Below are 26,936 nucleotides of genomic sequence, written 5' to 3' on the forward strand. Positions count from 1 at the left end.
ATTTGGGAGTCTGCAGAGATACAGATGGTAGTTTTTATCACCTGCACGGTTTTCTTGCGCGCCTCCTCATTGTTTTCTGCCTCCTCATGTTCTTTGCTGCCCTGCGTCAGGTTGGAGTAGTTGGCGAGGCTGCTCAGCAGAGAAGATACCATGGGACTGGTGTCCATCTCCTCCTACACAACACACACATACAAACAAATTTGTGAACCTACAACACATTCATCTGAAACACTTTGAAATCATTAGAAACGCTGGACTACCTCAAACAGAGCCATGTTTTTTCCATCATACTGCTGGCTTTTCTCTACGTCACTGGTGCTGCTGTTGATAAAGGGGCTGCTCTCCTTGGATGTTGCATCTCCTGTTAAACATATGTGAATTAAACATTGTTTATTAGAATATGAGCTGTAATATATTTACACATTAACACTTTAGCACACCTAAAAATACTAGCTCACCCAAAAATGAAAATTCTAGCTTCATAAACTTACGGTTGAACCACTGATGTCACATGGACTATTTTTACAATGTCCTTACTACCTTTCTTGGCCTTAAATAGTTGTCTATGTGTAACCCCTCACACCCAGGTCCTACTCGCACCTGTTCCGAGAGGGTCTCGAACCCTGTCTCCGGCATGGGAGGTGGACGCACTAACAAGGAGGCTAAAGGCCGCAACCTCTAGCGTCATTCACTAGTGCGTCCTTCGAGATCAGAGGAGTGAGGTTTACCTGCACAGCACCTACTAGCTGGCCTCCGTTACACTCACCCCCCTAAACCTCACTCCCATCCGGGTCACGGCACCAATGTAACCCCTTCACACCTGGGTCCTAAACGCACCACACTTTTTTTCTCACTCTGTTATGTTGTGTCTTATGTTAAACTGCTTTAAATTACTTTTTTTCCACATCAATCTACATCTCATACACCATAATGGCAAAGCAAAAACAGTTTTTTTTAACATTGTTGCAAATTTATTAAAAATAAAAACGGAAATTATTTCATCGCATAAGCATTCATACCATTATCTGGGAGAGTTAAAATTTAGTAGAAGATAGCAGATCTGCTTGTAGATGGTACAACACATTGAGTGATCGTAACCTGTGGCAAATTCAGATGAATGGGAATGATTTGGAAGGACATGTGTCTTAATAAAAGGTCTAACAGCTAAAATGCATATCCAAGACCCCATCCAAGCACACAGAGCTTGAGAGGTTTTTTAATACATTTTTTTAATACATTTTTGAAGTTGTGACAATTCTGTTTTTGCTTTGTCATTATGGTGCACCGAGTGTAGATTGATAAAAGTAATTTAAAACAGTTTAACATTACAAGGGGTATGAATAATTTTGCAAGGCACTGTGAGTAATTAATGACAGAATTTTCATTTTTGAGTTAACTATTCGTTGAAGTCACTACTTTTCAAAAGTTTGGGGTTGGTAAAATTTTGTTTTGAAAAACACACACACACACACACACACACACACACACACACACACACACACACACACACATATATATATATATATATATATACATATACATACATACAGTATATAATAATAAAAATATGTATTACTTTTATTCAGCAAAAATTCACTGAATTGGTCAGAAGTGACTAAAAATATTTACAGAATTACAAAATATTACTTTCAAACAAATGATATTCTTTTTATCTTTCTATTCATCAAAGAATCATGATTTAAAAAAAATCAGTTTTCAACATCGATAATAATAAATGTTTTTGAACAGCAAATCAGCAAATCAGAATGATTTCTGGATGATCATGTGACACTGAAGACTGAAGTAATGATGTTGAAAATTCTGCTTTGCGTCACAGAAATAAATTACAATTTAAAACATATTCAAATAGAAAACAGTTACTTTAATTCGTAATATTATTTCAAAATATTACTATTTTTACTTTAGCCATGAAACCTTGGTGAGCATAAAAGAGCACATAATTAAAAAACATAAAAAAAACTTAAATTACTTAAACTTTTGAACAGTAGTGTACATCAGATTAAAAAGAAGGAAAAATAAATAAATAAACAAAACCTCTCATGAAAGCCTGTTTAAAATGATATAAAACATTATTTAGATATTTAGATTTATAAATGTATATTATGATTTAAATTCAATAAATCAAATAAAAACAATAATCCATTTGCTATTCGTCAAACATTGGTCCCATTGGATTTGCTTACATGTAAGATCAACGTCATCACATCAGCATGTAATGCTTCAGAATGATTTCGTAACCGTATCATCAGATTTACATCACAAGCATTTTAGGTTCAAAATGCCCTGTTTTTGTAAGAGAGCTTTTTTCACAGTATTGCAGATCATCTTATCACAGTCTACAAGTGCTGTGTGCTAAGTTGTTACATTTTCCTGTCTATCTAATAGAAAAGAACAGAAAGGGGGTGGATAGATACAACTGAGAAAGCAGTGCATCGACATGGAGCACTCCTTGTGTATCAATGTGTGTGTGGGTGAGGAATTCCAGGATTTCTACATACTCTTCCATAGCAACAACCCGGTTCTGAGCCTATTTTTACACTACCGCTTTCAGCCGCACATCCTTTATCACAGGAACCTTTGATCGCTTAATTCTGAAGCAGTGCAACATAAACCCTTGCCATGCTGTTGTGTCCTATAAATACATTATGGTTTTTAATTGTGTGTATTTCTAAATTGTAGTGCGGATTGTAATTTCTTTAGTATGCTGTCACCTTCCCTGTCTTCTCTAACATAATTATATGTGGGAGCATGCTCATTAAATGGCCAAGGGAATCCTGCCTCTTCGCTTGCCCGGTTTAATCTGATGTATTAGTTTAATTAATCATGCTTCCTGGCAAAGCGTTGCACATTTTAATTTTCACAGCATTTGCCTGCTTATTGACCTGCGACCCTATGACCTTTAAACACACAATTCATCACCTTGTAATTTCATCTGTCAGCGCTGAATCAATACACCGCCAAGCCTCGTGCTTCCTATGGTAGTTTAAAAAACAAGGACACAAAATATAATGATAGCTGATTTTTTTTTCCCCAAAGCTTTTAGGTATTTTCAAACCAAGCACAATTGATCTGAATGCTTTCAGTGCCTTTGAGGTGAGAAAGATGTGAAAATTCAGCCTGCATAACAGAAAATGCTATTGCATATGGTCAAAGAAGAACAGTTGACCTTTCAAAAATAATTTTAAATATGTGTTTTATGTATAACACAATGAATATGAATATATATAAATCAGCATTCTGCATGTAAAACTGATTGTGCAGACCAAACCGTATGTTGTAGACTTAAAATCTGGAGGGATGGTGGAACTCACCCAGTCTACAATGTCACCAAAGCTCGTCCCTATCGGCCTGATGGCTTACGTTGGACAAAGCAAATGTAAAATTTTTGGGTATTTCGCATTTTTTTTTAAAAATCGACTGTTGCAAGCTTATCCTTGGTCTTTCACCCGATTGCAAACAAACCAGTGCAGGAAGATTCTCTGTAGAGTGAATATCAATAATAATTAAAAAAAAGTTTAACTTTCGACTCTCCATCCCAAAGGGATGCCAAAAAGTTCCAAAAAAAGTTGTGGAGTTTGGCTACTTGGTGGTGCTTTAAGAGGGAAAAACCATGAAATAACTACGTCATAAAGTCATTACCTACACAACCCTTTGTCCTATCATCGTGAAAATCAGTTTGCACACTCTAGGTCTAAAGTGCCACAAGCAACTATAACAACTTTGCCTCTATAACCTCTGCTGTCAATCAAACCAATTGTTAAATGATTGAGAAAATCCTTTGAAAAAATACTTTTGCAAAATAGTTCTAGGTTTTCACTCAATTTGGGAAAAAAACTGCAGTGCAAATCTCTGGAATCTCTAGGTCAATAATTATCAAAAAGAACTGTTAAAATATAACGAGGTAGTATAGAAAAGGGGCCTGTCCAACTTTACCAAAAAGCCTACAAAGCCTAAATGAAAACTCAAAACTTCACGAAACCTGGTGAGCACATGCAGTCATAAACATTAAATAACATCATATTTTTATAACTAATTACCAGGATTTGCCAAAAATTTAAATTTTTAAATCATTGATTCATATAACAGGTAAATGTATTTTTTTCAAATGTGCTTAAATATCTTAAAATGCTTGAATCGCTGCTTGCAGCTATATTTTAATTTCTATTTTTCGACAGCTAGGTTTTTATTTTAAGGTTTGCACATTATCCACAGTTGAAAAGCAAATACTGTAATTTTCAGTTAATTTCAAATTGTACTTTAATCATTTAAAGCCAGTTATTTTATTCAGGGGTTCTCGGTCTCACTAAGTTTAAAAACTCATGTATCATTCTACTGTTTGGTTTAGCACTTGGTATATTGTGTGTGTCTTTTCTCTCTAATCTTTGCAGAAACTCCCACTTCTGGCTCTCTTGACACACACCATCCCACAACCCCAGCAGACTCACAATGTAATAAGCAATAATGAGAAAAAGATTGGTATACAGATTGAGATTGAAACTAATCTTTGACATCTTGCGTGCCGTGTGATGAAATTTACAACAGAAGCATTTGGTTTATTGTTACAACCCCAGAAGGGATTCTGAGCATCTCTAGGCCTATTATTGGACATCATACAGATATCAAACCTTGCTAGATGATGGGGGGTTCGCTGATTCTGCCCTGCTGTCCATTTAATGTCTCTGGTTTTGCGATGTTACAGAGGCAAAAGCAGGGAGCTGATTCTAGTAGTTTCCATTGCTTCTTTCTTTACATTTTTTGCTTTTTTTTGGCTCTATATATTAGAAACATGCACACACACCTCTAGGGCTATTTTGAAGCAACACAAGTTATTAAATGTGATCAAATATATTAAAGCAATATCACACTAGCAATACAACTGAATAACAGCCGCAGTGATATTCAGATCAACAACACGATTATGATACTGCTTTCATATAAAAGTTCAACAAATAAGAAGTTAATATTGTACAATTTACATTTTATTCCAAATATTGCCACTTACTTTGTCTATTTTTACTCTGCTCAAAACACACAGTACAGCTTCTGAATGAAACAGCATTTTAAACAAATCGCTTAAGTGAATCATTCAATTGCCATGTCAAAAATTCAGTTTCTGAATGAATCAGTGTTTTAAATAAATCGGTTGAGTGAATTATTCAAATAGTCGTTTGTCGTCATCTATTGGGATAACAGTTTCAAGATTAGAATTTAACCTCATTTTTATCAGTATTTTGCCTTTAAGTCTCTGAATGCAATGTTGTTCTGGGTAATCTGTTGCTATGTGTATTTAAAGTATTTACTAAATGATAACTTAGTAGTAATAATATGTCAGTAATATTGCTAATAGCTACTTATAGCACTTTCCTGTTCTTCAAACCAAACAGTCACACTTGCAGGCCTACATCAGCATGTGTGATTAACATGATGAGTCAGTCAAAGCCTACAGCAGATCAAGGGAAGAAATTCATGGTAACATTATGCATATTTCATAAATACAGCCCATCAAAGTCTAAATACGTAAATGTTAATTAGTGATGAGCAAAATGTGTAGGCTGAGTAAAGCTTTTCTAACATGAGCATGGTGTTCTTATCTTGTTCACTTTAACTTAGCAGCTCCTGTAAAAAAATAAGTACACTTTAGGATAAATTACTTTTTTTTATTAAATGTGACCCTGGCCCACAAAACCAGTCAAAAGGGTCATTTTTGGAAATTGACATTTATACATCATCTGAAAGCTGACTAAATAAGCTTTTCCATTGATGTATTGTTTGTTAGGAAATATTTGAGTTACAACCATTTTTAAAGTCTGGAATCTGAGGGTGAACAAAAAAAAATCAAAATACTGAGAAAATCGCCTTTAAAGTTGTCCATGTGAAGTTCTTAGCAATGCATATCACTATTCAAAAATTAAGTTTTGATATATTTATGGTAGGAAATGTACAAAATATCTTCTTTACTTAATATCCTAATGATTTTTGGTATAAAAGACAAATAGAAAATTTTGACCCATACAATGTACTTTTGGCTATACAAATAAAAAATAAAAAGTATGTTTAAAAAAAAAAACTGTATTTACAGATAATATCATATTAATTAAATAAAAGGCCACTGAAGTGTACTAGAAGTGCACATTGAAAGCAAATATACACACACCTCTAGTTTCCTATTAGTTTGCTGCTTTTTATAAAAGTTGTCTGCTTTTTTTTTTCTTTCTTTCTTTCATTCTTTCTTTTGATAGCAATGAAACTTTTTATTAGCAAAACAGAGTTGGGCTTTTGGCTCTTTGTTGAACTGATACGCTGTTACAATATGTCTTAAAACAAATTCTAATGGTCAGTGTTGAGTGATAATAGTAAAAGTTCATAATTGTTACATCAGCACATTTAATATGAAAGCATAAAACTAATATAAAACCACAATAAAACCAAGCAATAAAAAGTTAAAGCCCCAGTGTACTATAAAAAGCGATAAACACAAAAACTACAAATAAACAGCCATGTTGTTCAGATACATCTGTTAATATGGGAATGTTCAGTGAAATTAAGACAGCACTGCGCTTGTTCCCTCTAAGCACCTTTGCCTTTTTATAATCCACGGTTTTAAAATCTGCTTTTCAAAGCCCATTTCAGCTCATGACATCAAAGTAATCTGCTTTTTAATTTTTAATGTTTTGCCTGCCCCTTTCTCTTTCTCCTGCATTTGTGTGGTCACATTTAGTATTTAGTAATTCAAAACACATTTAGTACTTCATAACTCTAAATATTTATAGTGTGTAGCATCCATGTGCTGACTCTTATAACAAAGTACACTTTAGTACGTATTATGGATATACTGTACTTTTTAGGGGTTGTATTGCTGAAACCCTATTGTAATTGTATAGATTTTTTAGAGCTTCAAGTGCGTAGCACTGAAACCCAATTGTAATTGTTAGAATGGCCAAGGATCAGCAATCTCCACGTAAAACTGATCGGACAGACCAAACCATAAATCGTAGAGACTTAAAACTTGGAAGGACGGTAGTACTCACACAGACTACAACATCACCATAGCTCGCCCCAATCGGCCTGACAGGGATGCTACAGCGATCAAAAGTATGCAATCACTCATAACTCCTAAACTGTCCATTGCAGGCTCAAGTGTCTTATGTCGTTGGAATCTTTGTCTCATGCTGGACAACACTCATGCCTCAGACTTTATCATGAGCCTAGCGAAAATTTGGGGTATTTTGGATTTTTCTCGACTGATTGGAAACAAACCAGTGCAGAAAGATTCTCTGAAGAGTGAATATCAATAATTATCAAAAAAAGTTTAACTTTCATCTCACCATCGCAGAGGAATGCCAAACCGTTGTTTGGCAAATGGGCAGGGTCACTTTTAGTAACATGTCTATAACTCCAGAATGGAATGAGATATCGTGGAGCTTGGCCACTTGGTTGCACAATAAGAGGGAAAAACCATAAAAGTGACTATAACTATGAAATCATTTGTCCTATCAACATGAAAATATCTGTATATAGTCGTGGTCCATATTGCCACAAGTGTCTTTAAGGACATTTACATATCTCAAAAACATGGTCGCCATTGACCAGTGAAGTTTGAGCACCTATTAGACAAGGTTAACGGAGGCCAATCAGAACAAAACTCGGTGGGCCTTTTTGACTCAAGGCCCAAAGGTTTGTGAGAAATTTGATAGAAATCGGCCATTGGGGGACAATATTGCATTTTTCAAGGGCATAAACGATTTTTCGCACATACATGCAATGTCCATACGAAAAACTCATCATTCTAGACAACTTTGCCTCTAGAACCACTGCTGTTAATCAAATCGTTTGTTAAATAATTCAGAAGATGTTAAAAACCTACTGTTGCGAATTAGTCCTTGTTTTTTTTTCTTGAAAAAAATGCTGCAGTACAATTCTCTAGTCCCTTTAGGGCAATAATTATCAAAAAATGTTGAACTTTAACCTTTGGGAAGCTATAACGGTGTAGTTTAGAAAAGGGGTCTGTCCAAATGTACTTAAAATTCTAAAAAGGAAAACTAATAAAATCACGAAACCTGGTGAGCACATGTGACAGGTGATTCTGAACAACCATGCAAAGTTTTCAAAAGAGATCGGACCACAGCTGGCACTATAACAGTCATAAACATTAAAAAACACAATATTTCTATTGTAAATTATCTGGATTTAAGTGGTTACAGTGCTAAATCATGCCTTTTTTTATATGTGCTTAAATGCCTTAAAGCACTTGAACCCTAGTAATCACTGCTTGCAGCTGTATTTTTGAATTGATATACTTATTATCAGACTAAATTATTATTGGAACTAAAATGGAAATACTTGTAGTTTTAATTTATAATGAATGCAATTAGTTGAACTTAGCAGTGTTTTTTTTTAAGTCCTACTTAAGTGGGTCTTTATGTGTAATTTCTACTGAAACAAACACCAAACAAACCCAAAGTCCAGAAGTGGGCAAAAAGTGGGTCTATCTGGAGCATAAAGATCAGACCATCAAGCCACAATGAATCCAGTTTAGACGACCAGGGATTCTATCTATTTCGGGTCCATCCCCTTAAAGGACTTCATGATCTGAGAGCCTATATATTCCCTGCGGCTGAATGTCATCTTTGTCAGCTCCTGAATTGAAGCACCTTTATCTAACTGAAGGAGAGAGAGCAGGTGTTTGAGAAGCCTGCAGAATTGGTTAGCTTGTGTCTCGAGCTCCCTGAGGCTGATTATATCAGGCTGTGCCGCTGTGTGGAGCTTCCTCAATTCCCTTCACAACTGATCAGCAGAGATAGCCGGCCTGAGACTGAGGGAGTGGGATGGAGGCTTCAGTGTCCTCACTGCATGAAAGGGTTATGGTGAGCAGCTGAAAGACAAATTTGATGAGATACAAGCTTTTCTTTACATGCATGACTACTGGCCAGTTCGCAGTCGGGGATGGTTTTCATCCCACTCCACACCTCCTTCAAGTTGTTCTGACTAAGTTCGCAATCACGCTTGTGCTGTTCTCATTTCTTCCCTTTCTCTAGTACCATTTTTTACATCTTCTTGTATCCTCTTTGCCTCCTCCTTTTGTCTTCAGACCACCTTCTTTTGGCTCAGCAGGTCCTTCAGATCTTTAGTGATTCATGTTCTGTGTCTCTCGGTGTCACTGTATGACTCACAGAACACGTCTTATTCGGTTTCCTTCAAATACTCCTGTAAAGCCTCCTCTACTTCCGTTTTGTCCTGGTGGTTAAAAGCACTTGTTATATGGTCAGTTTGCATTAGGGAACAGATGTAGCATCCAATAGTCCTAGAATCTTGCTGGATCTTCTTGTTTTTGTTCAGTCATTTCAGAGACGAGATGTATTTTATTTATTTGATTGATTATAATTGACTGTTGACTATGATGCTTCCTCAGAACATGGTGTAAAGTCTTCTGAATTGAACTTTTGTATTAAATGCACAAAATAGTGACAATAAAACACATTTTAGGCTTAATATTTAAAAAAATGGGCATTGTGCACAACAGTACTCCAATTAAAGTTTAATTATAATTTTTATATCATTAAGTCTCAAGCGATATATCAGTAAATATGTCAAGAGATTTGAACTACACTTGGTATGAAATAAATGTATTTTAAATATATTACTTTTTTACTACTGAGAACAACATAAAAACTAGTTACTGCACTGATGAAAACTAAACTAAACTGAAAAGACAAACTGAAATCTTACCCATTTCAGTATTTAAAAACCAGTTAGCTCCCTAGAGGTTCTTTTCATTACTACCTTTCTTACACATCCTCTATTTTCCATAATGCCAACCTTTTCCGGTCTCTTGAGAAGAAATCAATTACATTGCATCACTTCTGGGTCATGGCCAAAGAAGTAACTGATCTTTGTTTACTAAAAGAGGGACTGTATTTCAGAAAACTATTTATTTTTGTTTCATAAACAACACTCTACTTTACTCTACTCTTTCCTTATTTTAAGCGTAGCGTTAAATGATATCCCTTTTTAATCATGATGGCACTTAGTGCAACACAGCTTTCCCTCAGGACAAAGGCCTTTGTCTAGTATATACACAGAGTACGAAACTGCAAGTACTGCTTGCCCTGATAACCCAGAATTTACTGCTTCTCACAAATGCTTAAAAATAAAGATTCCAAATGGGGTTTTTGCAGTGATGCCTTTGAAGAACCATTTTAGTTCCACAATAGATCCTTTCAGTAGTCAGTTCTTAAAAGAACCTGTTTTTCTTAGTGTGAAGAGACATTTTAATGATCTAAAGAGACATTTTGCATTATAAATAAATCTTTTGTAGAATGGAAATGTTCCATGGATCTTAAAGGTTCTTAATGGAACCACAAATGCCAATAACAACGGGTTTTGATAGTCTTTTTTGATCTGAGAATCCTCTTTAGAGAAGCTATTTATCTTCTTTGAGTATTTGGCCACATACTGTAAAGTTTCAGGAGTGACAACTGCATTTAAAGCTTCACTGTGAAGTGGTTTGAAACACGCAGCCTTATTTCTTCGCATCTGACAGCAACAATCTCATCCATATCACTATAAAATATAGCATTCTGTGTAGAATTCAAATGAGTCCAATACCTTTAATGGTCTGCGCCGACTCGCGCATATGATCCACTCTGTGCTATCGTTTCTCTGGACCAGAGCAGACTATGAGCACTCTGTTCCCTATCCCCTATATATCTATTCACTGTACAGAAAATACTTATTCTGTGAACAAGTGACCGATTTCAGCCACAGCTTCAGCGTCTATTTATAGTGTAGGGGCCGGGGCAATTCGGATTCGAGAGAGCATTTGATTGGACAGAAAGTTTGATGAGAAGCTGAAGTGCAGGGTGATGTCATCAAAATCATTGATCCATACTGGCGGAAGTTAGAGAATGTAAGTTTTGAAAACTTGTATCTTCTAAATGCAAATATTATCATTGTTTTGAAACACACTAGCTTATAGATAACCATAAGGCCAACATATTCATACTAAAAGTATATGGGGACTTTAAATACGGGAATAATTTTGTGTTGCTGTTTCACACGTTTGTTATCTGCTATTTTTGACCAAAGTAATATTACAGCTACCAAAGACTTAAGTTTGGCCATTTTAACTAAACCACCAACAGAGCTGTCAGGTTACCCGACGTTACCCTTCGACGTTACATTGGGATCTCGCTTGAGAGACCGATCATCTCTGAGCCTTATATTAAAAAAGGCCAATTGCAAATTGGCGAGTGGACGTGCGTGCCGGCCACTCCCCCGTACATACGGGTATATAAGATGGCGGCGCGCATCACTCAAACAGACTTTCGCTTTCAGAGCCTTCATTCTCAAGCCTTCTGCTTCTCCAAAAAGAAGAAAAACTTCACGTTCCTGCTGCTGCTCTTCTCTGCTGGTGTGCGCCGATCGAATAAGAGACAATCTACTGAAAGAGTGAATTTCTCGGCGCCGCCAGCGGGGTCCCGCGGGCGGCCGTTTTCACGGCCACAAAAAGCCTCCCTGCTCTCCAGCGAGCAAGCCCCACTGAGTGCACAGTGGTGCCGCGGTTTCCTCCCTGGGCAGACCGGGACTAAAAGAGTAATTTCTCACGGCCGTGTAAAGACGTTCTTTTCAGAATGGCTTTCCGTCCGTGCGCTTCTGGGTGCGGCAGTTACCTCACCTCTCTGGACGGACATGAAAAGGAATTTCAAGTCACGGTGCCGAACGTTCCGCCGGCCCCAAAAGCCCTGCGGTCTTCCGGCCAGGGGATATGTGTCGGTTCCCCAGGTCGAGCGCGCTGTGGCGGTGCATCTTTGCCCGCGTGGCGCTGCCACCTGGCGGGACCGGCCGCATCTCCCCTCCAAGGCCTGCGAGCGCTCGTCCGCCCTTGCGGGCCGCGCCTTTTACGCAGCGGGCCAGGCCGCCTCGGCCCTGCATGCGATGGCAACCCTGCAGGTCTACCAGGCCAAGGGGTTGAAACAGCTGCACGAGGGTGGTCCCGACCAAGGCGCGATGCAGGAACTCCGCGCTGCCACCGACCTCGCCCTTCGTGCGACGAAGGTCGCGGCGCGGGCCCTTGGTCAGGTGATGTCTACGGCTGTGGTCCAGGAGCGACACCTATGGCTCACTCTGGCCCAGATGGCAGACGCCGACAAAGCACGCTTTCTTGACGCTCCCATCTCCCAGAGTGGCCTTTTCGGCGACACTGTCGAGGACTTCGCCCAGCAGTTCTCGGCAGTCCAGAGACAGATGGAGGCGATTAAACACATCTTGCCCCGCCGCGAAGCTTCCATCCCGCCGCCGGAGGCACCGCCTCCGCCTGCACGTCGCCGAGGGCGCCCCCCTGCGGCCGCAACATCCACAGCTCTGCCCCCCGCGGAGGCCAAGCGCAGAGCCAGCCGCAGGAGAGTGGCGCCGCCCGCGACACAGGGACCGGCCCAAAACACCCGCAAGAAAATTGCGAAACGTCCCTGACGCGGGCCTCCAGAGGTGATTGAGACTGCTCTTTAGGGGATGCTAACATCTACGCTCCCCGCTCCCCGTGGAGGGCCGGGGGCCACTGTGTACTTCAATGCTGCCGTCGGCCCATCGGTCGACGGTACCCACATTTTCTCAAAAAGAGCAAATTTCTCACCTCTGGCTTCGGCCTCGAGTTTCCTTCCTGAGCAGCACTTACACTCCTCGGAACCAGACTCGCGGCCGGCCTTCGCCAGCGCGGGATCCAGGGAAGAAGGTAAGCACTGCTTAGCGCAGTTAGACACTTCTCCAGGACGTTCATCCTTCTGGGTTTTGTCTCCATCCCTGTCTCCCCCTAGGCTGCCCCACCACGGTCACGTCGGTCAACGTTCCCTTGATACCACTACGCTGGTTGATACGGACGGTACGGCCCGGCTCCAGGCGTCCGCCCAGACTCAGAGGTACCCCTTACATTCCTTATTCGGGCAGGCGTGCCTCTGTTCTGCCTGCGGTGGTCGCGTTCCTACTGGCGAAGGACGCGATCCAGCCTGTCCCTCCCCCGGGACGAGGTCAGGATCTTTCAGTCCCGACTTCACGTGTCCAGCTAGAGTGGTGGGTTAATATCCGCCCTGGATGGAGCTCTGTTCCGATCCCTTCTCAGGCTGTCGGCACACATGCTCACGACGAAGTACATACAAGTATGTTTCCGTCTCCAGGGCTGGGTTGCAGCCATCTGCCTGAAGGGCACCCGCTGTCGCGTCTCGATTTTCCCCCGACGCACACCCCTTCTGCGGTCTGCTCCGGGGATCGAGCACTTCAGCGTGAGGTGCTTCCATTTGGCCAGTCCCCCTCCTTCCTGCCTTCTTTAGGCCATGGGAGCTCTCCTGTCCCCTCTTCAGCAGACAGGAGTTCGCGTCATCAACCGTCTCTTCGACTGGTGCTTTACGCAGCCCACTCGTGAGTTCCGTTGTGCGAATACAGGGACCTGGTGCTTCGGCACCCCCACCATCTGGTCCTTCAGGCCAACCGAGGGGATTCGTTTCCTCGGTCGGGAGCCCGACTCGGTCCACAAGACAGCCCGCCTCACTACCTAGAGCGCGCAGTCAGTGCTGTAGTCCCTGAGTCAATCAGGCACAATACAGCGGTCCCTCTCAAAATCCAGAGGCTCCTGGGGCACATGTCAGCTTTAGCCGCTTAAGAGCCGCTAAGCTTGTTTCATGTGAGACCGCTTCAGCACGATCGAGTCCCATGATGGGCATGGCATCTCGGCTCACTCCGGACTGGCGTTTTCCCGCAGTATGGCCGACAAGCCAGCCCGTGGCTTACCACGGGTTGGGTTGCCATGTACGACAGAGGCTTACAACCTCCCCATCTGCTCCCATGGAGTCCAACGTGGCAGATTTTGCTACTTGCCATTCACTGGAAGCAGGAAAACTCAACCGTGCAGCCTGTCGGCTCTCACGGCAGTCCACCCACCTGCAGAATGGCGACTCCACCCCGTGACGCAGCTAGTTTGGAGTATATCGGTAGGCCAGCCACATCCGCTCGTCTTCCGATTCCTCCCATTGCCAGCTGCCTCTTTCAGAGTAACACTGGCACACAGCTGACCTCCGGGGCCCAAGTACGCCCTTCCCCAGCGAGCCTCCTTGCACAGACACTGTGCAAGTCCAGGGAGGACGAGGAGTAAGTCTGTTGGTTGCGCTACAGGAATGGCCCACCCGGACTTAGGTCTTAGTAACCATTCCCTCGCGGCAGTCCCTCCCTGTAAGGGCACGGATTGACACCCTAGACCTTTCCGGCCTCCCAGGCCGTGATAGAAACTATCTCTCGGTACATAGCTCCCTTAACTAGGCTGGCTTACGCACCGAGATGAGGTCTATTTGCTGACGTTCCTCTCGCTGAGAGGACCCACAGAGATACACGATTGCAGTAATGCTTCCTTTCCTGCAGGAGAGTCGGAGCGCAGGCTGTCCCCTCGACTCTCCGAATATATGCCGCCGCTTAGCCGCATATCACATGCAGTAGATGGAGCAAAGTAGGTAAGCATCCACTGGTCGTGAGGCTCCACAGAGGTGCCCAGACAGCACCTCATACCCTCTTGGGACCCCCCGTCCAGGGCCGCGAGGCGCTCCATTTTCAGCCACTGGCCTCAGTCGAGCTAGAATTCCTGTCATTTAGACAGCGCTCCTGACTGCCCTGGCTTCCATCAAGAGGGTAGGAGACCTACAAGCTTTCTCTGTCAGCGGAGTGTGTCTAGAAATTCGGGCCCGGCGCTCTCACATTACAACCTGAGACCCCGGCCCGGTTATTGTGCCCAAGGTTCCCACCACGCCTTTCCGCGATCAGGTGTTGAACCTGCAAGCTCTGCCCTGGAGGAGGCAGACCCAGTCTTGCGATGTTGTGTCTATAAATATGTGAAATCACTCGGCACTTCAGGCGCACCGAGCAGCTTATCTGCTTCGGGGTTCAGCAGAAAGGGAATGCTGTCCCCAAACTGAGGTTGGCTCATTGGGTGGTATATGCCATCTCCCTGTTATACTCGGGGACAGCCATGAGCCTTGGCTCATGGCACCTCACTAGCAGATGTCTGAGAGCTGCGGGCTGGGCGACACCTATACCTTCGCTAGGTTCTACAACCTCTGTGTAGAGGCCGTCCTCCCGTGTCCTAACATAAGGACTTACAGGTGAGCGGGAGACCGGCTGGTGTCGGTTTGCTGCGCCATTCCCACGTGGATCCGTGCGCTATTTCCCAGGATGTAGCCCCTTGGTGAACCCTGGGTCCTCCATGCCCCGCAGTCAGGGCTAGGCGCGGAGTAGCCCTACACTGTGATCCTGCCTGGGTCTCCTTCGCCCCGCAGGTTGTGGCTATACCTTTCATTATTCCAGCGGAAGATTCCGCTGTTTCCCTCGTGTATCCCTAAAAACCCTTACGGATATGTTGAATTATTCTCATTCCACATGTAAAAAATTTCATGTGCTCCGCCCCCCCCAACCCATGTTTCAGTACAACTGGCATCCCTGGAAGGGCCCCCTTATTGGGCCTCAGGGCGTTGGGAAGGTTACGTTACACTTCGCCTGCCGGCACGTATACTTGTCAGCACGTGAAGTTGTGCGTAACGCGGTGCCAGGGTCGTGGCCTGTTCCATGGGTCTGTTCCCAATGTAACGTCGAAGTGATTCGACTGAAGTGGTAACGTCTAGGTTACGAAGGTAACCCACGTTCCCCGAAGGAGGGAACGGAGACATGGCTGACGTCGCGCTGACGCCGGCTTGACGGCTCTTCAGCGAAAACCTGTTTGAGTGATGCGCGCCGCCATCTTATATACCCGTATGTACGGGGGAGTGGCCGGCGCGCACGTCCACTCGCCAATTTGCAATTGGCCTTTTTTAATATAAGGCTCACAGATGATCGGTCTCTCAAGCGAGATCCCAATGTAACGTCTCCGTTCCCTCCTTCGGGGAACGTGGGTTACCTTCGTAACCTAGACGTTTTGTTTATGTTTGGAAGGCTGCAAACATAACAGTGTGCTCTCCACGGGTTGCCATGTCCTCTCCAAGTGATGCTTATTTGGGCTTTAGGCTTGTTGTTTGGGCTCGGCTTATAAAACAATCCAGTTTATAGAGTTAATAAAGCAGGCAGGTGCAGGATGTAACATTTTGTGTATGTGGCTTTATTCCAAGATAATGCATTTAAATTGGTGTTAATTATGGCCTTGTTCCTTTTTTTTATTTATTTTATTTTAGCACAATCTGGCAACACTAATGAGTCAAGACGTACCTCGTTCCTTGTGATTTAATGCACCACAACTATGATCTGCATCTAAATGGATCATTAACAACTAGTTTTCAGTTCAGTTTCATTTTTTGGAAATGAACACAAATTTTTCAGAAGTCAATTCAGTTGTAGAACGCAGTTTACAGTATATCTAAAAATTCCTCAAAATGACCTTTTTCTTGCAGATTTGTGAGATACAAACTCAGAACTGAGAGAAATTGAAACGTTTTTGGAGATTTGTCTCACAATTCTGACCTTTTTCTTTGCAGAATTGAGATACAAACTCAGAATTGTGAGAAATTGTGATGTTTTTAGAGTTTTGTCTCACATTCTGACCTTGCCAAATTGTGAGATACAAAGTCAGAATTGTAAGAAATTGTGATATTTTTGGAGTTTATATTTCACAATTCTGATCTTTTTCTTGCAGAATATTGAGATACAATTTGGAATTGTGAGAAATTGCTGTTTTTGGAGTTTATATCTCAAAATTCTGACCTTTTTCTTGCAGAATTGTGAGATCCATACTCAGAATTGTGAGAAATTGAAATGGTTTTGGAGATTTATCCCACAATTTCGAACTTTTTCTTGCAGAATTGTGGGATACAAATTTGACGTTTTTGGAGTTTATATCTTACAATTCTGACCTTTTTCTTGCAGAATATTAAAACAATTTAGAATTGTACGAAAAAAATTGCAACATTTTATCTAACAATTCTGACTTTTTGTTGCAGAATTGTGAGATAAAAACTTAGAATTGTGATAAATTGCGACATTTTTGGAGTTTTGTTTGACAAGACATTTTGTTTGACAAGACATACCTCGTTCCTTGTGATTTAATGCACCACAACTCTGATCTGCATCTAAATGGATCATTAACAACTAGTTTTCAGTTCGGTTTTGTTTTTTTGGAAATGAACACACATTTTTCAGAAGTCAATTCAGTTGTAGAACTCAGTTGTCACTCCTAAAGATGGAAATTCTAATTACTCACTCTTATGTTGTTTCAAACCATAAGACCTTCATTCATCTTCAGAAGACAAATGAAGATATTTCTGATAAAATCCGAGAGCTTTCTGAGCCTCCATAGACACCTCCATAGAGGGAGACTGACATGTAAGAGAAGAAATTGTTAAATTTTTTAAAGTTGTTTTCTTTGTGCACAAAAAGTATTCTCTACTTAAACTTGTGAGTTGTGTTGCTGTATATGCACGGTCAAAAAGCTCTGCATTGTTCTGAAGATGAACGAAAGTCTTACAGGTTTGGAACGACATGAAGGTAAGTAATAATGACAGAATTTTCATTTTTAGTTGAACTAACCCTTTAAATAACTGAATTTTGTTCTTGTTGTGTATAAAACAGAAATAAGCACTAAAAGGTGAATTGATAACCAAATTGGCCTTTCTGAACAACTCATTAAAAACTTCTTCATTTAAGATTTCAATGGACAGCAAGTTCCCTGGGAATCGAAACCATGGCCTTGTCCTTATCAACACCAAGTTATACTAGTCTAGCTACAGGAATGAGTTGTTTCAGCCCGAGCTTTATCAGATCTAGACAGAAAGTGGGGGAGAACATAGGGACGGCATCAGGGTCAATCCTGGAATAGGCAGAGTCAAAGAAAATAACCCAAACAGGATTAAGCACCAGACTTCCTGTTTGTTACGCGGATCCATTTTCACCACAATATTAGGTCACATCCATTTAGTCTTGAGTAAAGGAGAAAAGAAACCAACGATTGTACAAAAGATATTAATGTTAATTTAATAACTGCTGATCCTCAGATTCAGGAGCTGAAATATTAAAAGTGGAATCAGATGTCTGCTCATAAGCTGCAATGAGAGCTGAAAACATGGCTCTGTTTTAGAGAAAACTGACAAGAGTAATAAAGCACGATGCCAGAATTGAGACATTATGAGAAGAGCTTGAGGCGTGTCAACCCTCTTTCACAGTTCTCAAGAGTATTTAATACAGTAGAAATTAACCTAGACTTGGGGAAATGACATATCTGACAGGTCTGTTTTGGTTTGTATCTTTTCAATGCTTTTCCTCTCAGTAGTTGGACTGAATATACAAGCATTTATCCTCAAGCCAAAAGTGCTGATTCATTGAGCTGGCAATGTGGAGTTGGTGACAAAGAAAGTAACACTATGCCAACTGGCTTAATCCAAACAAACTTAATGGCGGAAGGCCTCAGTGTGGGCAAAACATACAAACTGTCTGAATTCACGAGCACAGAATTGGACATATGGTGGAGATTTGATTGAGAAGCCCTCCAGTGTGAGCAGACCAGCAGTCATTTATCTCATGTCATAAGCTCATCTGTATGTACCAAGAATGTCTTGAGGTGGATCTAAATTAGTGTTTCAGAGCCAAGAGCTGACGAGTCTCGCATTATGAAGACATCTGAGTATTGTGGTGGCTCTCATCATTACAAGAACAAATTTGAAGATATGTTAAAATACAAAGCTATGGAAGCTTGTTCCACCACAGAATAAAAAATATCTTAAAGGTAACCAACAATTTTCTTGCACAATTCTAAGAAATTACAACGTTTTTTAAAAGTTTAAATCTCACATTTATGACCTTTTTCTTTCAGAATTTTGAGATACAGTTTAGAATTGTGAGAAATTGCTGTTTTTGCAGTTTATATCTCAAAATTCTGACCTTCTTCTTGCACAATTCTGAGGAATTACAACATTTTTGGACTTTATATCTCAAAATTCCGAACTTTTTCCTGCAGAATTGTGAGATACAAATTTAGAATTGTGAGAAAATGCGATGTTTTTGGAGTTTATATCTTACAATTCTGACTTTTTGTTGCAGAATAGTGAGATACAAACTTAGAATTGTGATAAATTGCAACTTTTTTGGAGTTTTGTCTGACAATTCTGACCTTTTTCTTGCAGAATTGTGAGATACAAACTCAATTAAAATGTTTTCATAGATTTGTCTCACAATTCTGACCATTTTTGTGAGAAATTGCAGCATTTTTGCAGAGTTTATATCTCACAATTCTGACCTTTTTCTTGCACAAATCTGAGGAATTAGAATTGTAGAAAAATTTAGATGTTTTTGGAGTTTTGTCTGACAATTCTAACCTTTTTCATGCAGAATTGTGAGATACAAACTCAGAATTGTGAGAAATTAAAAGAGATTTAGAATTGTAGAAAAATGTAGATGTTTTTGGAGTTTTGTCTGACAATTCTGACCTTTTTGTTGCAAAATTGTGAGAAAAAAACTCAGAATTGTAATAAATTGCCACATTTTTAGAGTTTTGTCTAACAATTCTGACTTTTTGTTGCAGAATTGTGAGATACAAACTCAGAATTGTGAGAAAAAATAATTCTGAATTTTCTTTTTCTTGAGTCCAACCCAACAAAAAGTCTGAACTGTAAGATTTTGTATGCCCTTTTTATTTTATTTTTTGTAAACCCTTGGCAGAAACAAGCTTCCCTAGAAAACATATTTTTTTGGAAGAAGTCTCTTATGCTCAGCAAGGATGCATTTATTTAAAAATACAGTAATATTATTATAATTTACAATAACAGTTTAATATTTTAATATATGCTGATTTGAAAGAATTTCTAAAGTGTATCAAGACATTTTAGAGGAGAATGTAAGAACAGCAGTTCATGACAAGCTTTATAGAAGCTAGGCAATGCAACAAGTTCCAAAGCACACAAGTAAATTAACTAAAGAATGGCTAAAAAGAAGATTTTTTTTTCCTGAGACCTTACCTTAAGTAAATTGAAATGCTGAGGCATAATCTAAAGAGAGCTGTGCTATCAAGACATACTGATAAGCTGAAACAGATTTGTGGGGAAATCTTGGTCAGACAGCACCTACAGAAAACATTTGGTTGAGGTTTTGCGGCTTAAACAAGATCTACAAGTAACTAAATTCAAAGGGTCACTTACTTTTTCCACTGTGAACGACTATGAGTAATCAATGCAAAAATAGGGCTTACAAACTTCAGTATATAGGCTCCTTCGTTCTATAATACTTGTCTGTTTGCAGTGTGCTATTAAAGTCAGAGTCAAAAGGTTCTGTGCAACAAAGGCGGGCATTGTTCTGTGTCTAAATCTCTAGTCGTTCACAGCCCTCAAATCCTTTGTGTGTTATGTGTGAACATTATTGACACACACCTTCATGTTCCCCAGGAGAGCACACCACCAATTCACTGACTCAAGGCTTACATAATGACTGTCCAGACCACCAGTCAGTAAGCGCAGAGAGGACCGCAGCTGTATGTGTGTCTGTGTGTGTAGACCATAGCCAAAGGCAGTGCTGCAGCTGCAGCATGTGTGACGTTATGCAGAGATCGTTCAGCACTGCCATCGCAATGAATGTGAATGTGGATCAGTCCAGCCAAACAGACAATATATAATATGCATATATATATATGTGGCTTAACTGTTACAGCATGGCCAGCAGTAATAGGTTTTATTCCTGGGGGAAATATGTAGAGCTTGAATGCACTATAAGTTGTTGTAGATAAAAGTGTCTGCTAAATATAAAATATATACACCATGCCAGAAAAGTATTGGCAAGTTTTAAAGCAATAAATCATGATGCATGAATATGGTGCAGTATAGTTGAAGACCTGTCGTGTTATGTCAAGAGCACACTTGCTATGCTTAACATGCTTTCTAAAAGGCAGTTCAGAAAGACTGTTAACCAATTATTTTGGAATTCATTAGAGGACATGGTTGATGTTGCTTGCTCAGCTGCTACAGTATATGAATCATTACAGGCCTTTAATGCTCACTACAGATCTATAAAGTTGTCTACTGCTTACTTAAATGGTTCTTCACAGACCTATAAGACTCACAACAGACATATGCTTCACTGTAGGTCAATAAAATAATACACCCATGTGAAAAAGAAGTACACTTTGGCATTCTTTTTAAAAAAGTAGACATTACAGAAATAATATTCATTAAAAGAAGGATAGTTTATCCTAAAATTAAAATCACCCCATGATTTACTCATCCTCAAACCATTATAGGTGTATATGACTTTCTTCATTCAGATGAATACAATCTGAGTTATATTAAAAAAAATGTCCTGTAAAGTCCAATAAAGTGCATTCATCCATCATAAATAGTACTCCACATGGCTCCAGGTGTTCAATATAGGTCTTCTGAAATGAATCAATGCTTTTTGTGTAGAAAAGTATCCATATTTACAATTTCATAAACTGTAATCTCTAGCTTCAAAAGGCCTTTATTAACCCCCAGAGCCATGTGGAGCACTTATTATGATGGATGGATGCACTTTATTGGATTTCAAAATCTCAACAGCCATTCACTGCCATTGTAAAGCTTGGAAGAGCCAGGACATTTTTTAATATAACTCTAACTGTATTTGTCTGAAAGATGAATGTCATATACATTTAGGATGGCTTGAGCGTGAGTAAATCATGGGGTAATTAAAATTTTTAGCTGAACTGTCCCTTTAAGTGAGCAATACTTGATTGTCATTTCTATTGAAACTTGTAAGCAATATATTCAAATATATTACCAAGTACACATTTGTAATGAAGTTGCAATTTAGTACATTTCAAATACAGTATATTGACTTTCAATGTCAACTGATTATATTTAATATTTTAATATATAACATTAAAAGATTAGTTCACTTCCAGAACAATCATAAAGAAATTATGTTTTTTGAGGAAAACATTTCAGGATTTCTCTCCATATAATGGACTTCTATGGTCCCCCGAAATTTGAACTTCCAAAACGCAGTTTAAATGCAGCTTCAAAGGACTCTAAAGGATCCCAGCCGAGGAAGAAGGGTCTTATCTAGCGAAACGATCTGGGTTTTTTTTCTAAACAAATTGACAATTTATATACTTTTTTAACCTCAAAAAAAGTAAAAACTCCCATCTCATTTTCTCCCTCCAACTTCAAAGTCGCTCTACATCGCTGCAGAAGTACCGACCCAGTGTTTACAAAATGAACATGCAGAATTTATGCAGAGCTAGACAAGACAAGCATTTGAGGTTAAAAACTATATAAACTGTAATTTTTTTTTAGAAACTAACTGATCTGATCGTTTCACTAGATAAGATCCCTCTTCTTTGGCTGGGATCATTTAGAGCCCTTTGAAGCTGCATTTAAACTGCATTTTGGAAGCTCAAACTCGGGGGCACCATAGAAGTCCACTATATGGAGAGAAATCCTGAAATGTTTTTCTCAAAAAACATAACTTCTTTACAACTGAAGAAAGAAACCCATGAACATCTTGGATGACAAGAGGGTGAGTAAATTATCTGTAAATTTTAGTTCTGGAAGTGAACTTTTCCTTTAAAATACATTGACTACACTACAAGTGCCCAATACAATAAGGCTCTCTTCTTTTTTACAGGTCTGGCTCACTGGAGTCCTATAGTATAAGGTTCTCTACAATACAGACTCTTAAGTTCACTTCCAAAACAAAAATTTACAGATAATTTACTCACCCCCTTGTCATTCAAGATGTTCATGTCTTTCTTTCTTCAGTCATAAAGAAATTATGTTTCTTCAGGAAAACATTTCAGGATTTCTCTCCATATAGTGGACTTCAATGGTGCCCCCAAGTTTGAACTTCCAAAATGCAGTTTAAATGCAGCTTCAAAGGGCTCTAAACAATCCCAGCCAAGGAATAAGGTCTTATCTAGCGAAACAATCAGTCATTTTCTAAACAAATTGACAATTTATATACTTTTTAACCTCAAACGCTCGTCTTGTCTATTCTCTGCGATGCGCATGCGAACTCTGTTTAATCCGGGTCAATACAAAAACTCCCATCTCGTTTTTTCTCCAACTTCGAAATCGTCCAACATCGCTGCAGAAGTACCAACCCAGTTTACAAAGTGAAAATGCAAAGATCAAACAGCAATGTAGGACAGTTTTGAAATTGCAGAAGAAAACGAGATGGGAGTTTTTCTATTGAATGGATTACACAGAGTACACATGTGCATTGCAATGCGTTTGAGGTTAAAAAGTACATAAATTGTCAGTTTGTTTAGAAAATGACCAATTGTTTTGCTTGATAAGACCCTTCTTCTGCAGCTGGAATTGTTTAGAGCCCTTTGAAGCTGCATTTAAACTGCATTTTGGAAGCTCAAACTCGGGGGCACCATTGAAGTCCACTATATGGAGATAATTCCTAAAATGTTTCCCTTAAGAAACATAATTTCTTTACGACTGAAGAAAGAAAGACAAACATCTTGAATGACAAGGGGGAGAGTAAATTATATGTAAATTATTGTTCTGGAAGTGAACTTCTCCTTTAAATCTTTCTACAAAACAAATGGAGCTTCCAATACGGTACAGGAATAGAACAATTAAATGACACTAAATATGGGTCCATACAAGTAGCAGATTGTTTAAAACACCAACAAAGACTAGATAAGCACAGGTTGTGTCTCTCACGTGGTAGATCCATCCCAAAAAGCACAGTTTACACTAGCTTTCAAAGGCTTTACTAGAAGTGTGTCTCACTCGGATTATCCCACATGCAGAGTGGGTGACCGTGGCATGCCAGATATTGCATTAATTTCAGTAAATAGGCCACCTGAACATCAGCACACGTACAAAGGCACGCGCAGACACACGGCCACAGCTGTCAGGTTAATTTCTGCAGATATCTTCCGCCGGAGGTAGTGACACACAAAGTGGTGCAGAGCTGCAAAGGTGCTGCTGCTGGCCCTCTCTCCTTTTCTCTGTCTTCTTCTTCCTCCCACTCTTGCTCCCTGTCGCAGACTCTTTGATGAAATCCCCCAGCTGTCTCGCTCTCCTCACACTGCAGTCTGCCAGTCCAAACGCACCTTTCATAGACGCTGCTCATCTGAACATATTCACAGGCATATAAAAAGTCCCGGCTGTACTGGAGCCATGTGAATACTGCTCTGACGCAGCAATTTTTTTTTTAACACTTACAGAAGAGAACGGTTCAATGTCAAATCTGGATGCTGAACATTCTTTAATGTCTAGGTTCATCGGTCCCGAGACTTGCATTGACTTAGAGATGACACAGCATGGGAGTGAAGGGGGAACAGTCATTCTGAATTAAATCAATGGTTGCCGAAGGACAAGTAAAGCGTTGCCAGGGAACAGGTTGCTTAGTAACAACAAAGAGTTGACTGCTATTCAATGGCTTAATCACAACATACCTTCACTAGCCTGTCAAACCGTGTCCTTCAGTGCAGCAAGGTTAAGCTTTCAGCCTGAGAACATTTATATGCAATAAATTATACTTTGAAGGGCCATATGATACACTTTTGCTGCATTTTACTTTGAATGACATTTTGAAATAATAGTACGGTTGCTTGCACCTTAAGACAAAATCTGATTTTACATGATTTTTTTTTTACATTTTTATTGTCTCTGAGACCTTGTTTATGTTGCTTTAAAAATGTTTTGTCAGGTAACCTAAAAATGGTTTTATTGAACTAAACATATTTGTTTAATATTTATTTTATTTAATTTAAACAAAATCAACCTGATCACATTATGTGACATTTACAAAAGTAATTTTTATGGGTTGTAGTAAAAACTGACTACTGCCTTTTTCATTATTTTGCTTTTAAGATGTGCGTTAGCCATTTCAAACGTTTTTTTAAGTATCTGATGCTCTGTGCAAAAGCTATGTTTATTTGATCAAAAATACAGTAAAAACAGTAATATTGTGAAATATTATTTTAATTTAAAATAACTGTTTTCTATTTGAATATAGATCAAAATGTATTTTATTCCTGTGATGCAAAGCTGAATTTTCAGCATCATTATTCCAGGTTTCAGTGTCACATAATCCTTCAAAAATCATTCTGATCATTTCCTGCTCAAGAAATATTACTTATTATTATCAATGTTAAAAAAAAGTTGCGCTGCTTAATATTTTTGTGTAAACCACAATAATTTTTTTCCAGGACAAAACAGAATTTATATGAAATATTTTGTAGCTATATTTGATTTTAATGTGGCTTTTGATCATTTTAAAGGGAATTAATTCTGTAATTCATTTTACAGAATTACTTCGGAAGAGAAGTATTTGTGTAATAAAGAATTTTTTTTTCTTCTTTGCGCACAAAAAGTATTCTCATAGCTTTATAAAATAATGGATTTTAATAATGTCCTTACTACCTTTCTTGACCTTTAACATGTCAGTTGTGTTGCTGTCTATGTAGGGTCAGAAAGCTCTCAGATTTCATCAAATATATCTTAATTTGTGTTCTGAAGATGAACAAAGGTCTTATGGGTTTGGAACGACATGAGGGTGTGTAATCAATCACACAATTTTCATTTTTGGGTGAACTGTTCGTTTATTGGTGGTAAATTACCAGTTCATGTGAAGACTGAAATTATCTGGACTGAACCAATTATATGCTTGAACCTCCTTTACACTCCTAAAAATAAAGGTGCTTTAAACAATTTTTCATGGCGATGCCATAGAAGAACCATTTTTGGTTCCACAAAGAACCATTCAGTCAAGGAATGTTTAAAGAACTATCTTTTTCTTACCTTTTTATAATCTGAAGAACCTTCTTTTGCCACAAAGAACCTTTTGTAAAACAGAAAGGTTCTTCAGATGTTAAAGGTTCTTTATGGAACCATTTAAACAAAAAAAAGGTTCTTCTATGGCATCGTAAAGCACCTTTATTTTTTGAGTGTATATCTAGAAATTAACTGGCATTTTATTCTCTGAAATAATCTATCCTACATTTTATTACTTAATCTTGAATAGGTGAGCCAAGCTGCTGAATACTGAATTCTGAATTGAATTGGTATGCAGATGTGGGTAGCTGAATGTCAATATGCTAATGGTTGTGATGTTTATTTCAAGAGAGCAAGAAAATTTGTGTTTCACAGCTCCATTTAAGCTACACTTAAGAAAAGACAATACTTAAGAATACTATAAGAAAAGACATTATAGTGCTGGGTAACTGAAGGGCAGGGACTGGCCCACTATACAGCCAAACTTTAAATCAAATCAAAGTCTCTCCAGATCTGATATACAGCTATTGACACCCACAGACAGCTATTAATACAATAAGCCAGGCTGAACGTCTCCCTCTCCCTCTCCACAGGGTCACTCTTAGCGTGGATCAGATTTAATCTCCCATAATGGCTCATCTGGCACTGACATTGCATTCTCTTGCAGTCCATTCCACCACATCCTATCTATTCTATTCTATTCTATTCTATTCTATTCTATTCTATTCTATTCTATTCTCTGGATGAAAAAGTGGCACAGAAGTAGATATGTGAGCTAAATTTAGTCTTTTACTCAGTGTTTTGAATCTAAACCTGTAAGACTTTCAAGCTTTAAAGGGCTAGTTCACCAAAAAATGTATTTTTGCATACAAAAAGTATTTTCATAGTTCATAACATTACGGTTGAACCACTGATGTCACATGGACTATTTTAACGATCTCCTTACTACCTTTCTGGGCCTTGAACATGTCAGATGTGTTGCTGTCTATGCATGGTCAGATAATTCATCAAAAATGTCTTAATTTGTGTTCTGAAGATGAACAAAGGTCTTACGGGTTTGAAACAACATGAGGGTGAAGTAGCAATAAAACAGCTTTGTCTGATTTGAGAACAAAACATTCTTTTGAGATCTTTTCAATTAATCAGTTGATTAAAAAATCTATCTAATGATGATTCATTGATTAATTTAACTGATTCTGAGTTGGGTTC

The 26,936-nt window shown here is 39.3% G+C and overlaps 1 protein-coding gene across 2 annotated transcripts in view; it reads right to left on the bottom strand.

Moving 5' to 3' along the window:
• Nucleotides 1-26,936, bottom strand: part of slc12a5b (solute carrier family 12 member 5b) — a 70,355-nt gene that overhangs the window by 29,134 nt on the left and 14,285 nt on the right. For both annotated transcript variants that reach the window (XM_073818665.1, XM_073818664.1), the window contains exons 2-3: nucleotides 261-361; nucleotides 42-173 (exon numbers count right to left, since the gene is read on the bottom strand). In XM_073818665.1, coding sequence (XP_073674766.1) covers nucleotides 42-173; nucleotides 261-361 — 233 coding nt within the window. The remainder of the gene's footprint in view (nucleotides 1-41; nucleotides 174-260; nucleotides 362-26,936) is intronic.

Source organism: Garra rufa, chromosome 15 (genome assembly GCF_049309525.1).
Source record: "Garra rufa chromosome 15, GarRuf1.0, whole genome shotgun sequence".
In the NCBI taxonomy this organism is placed as follows: domain Eukaryota; kingdom Metazoa; phylum Chordata; class Actinopteri; order Cypriniformes; family Cyprinidae; genus Garra; species Garra rufa.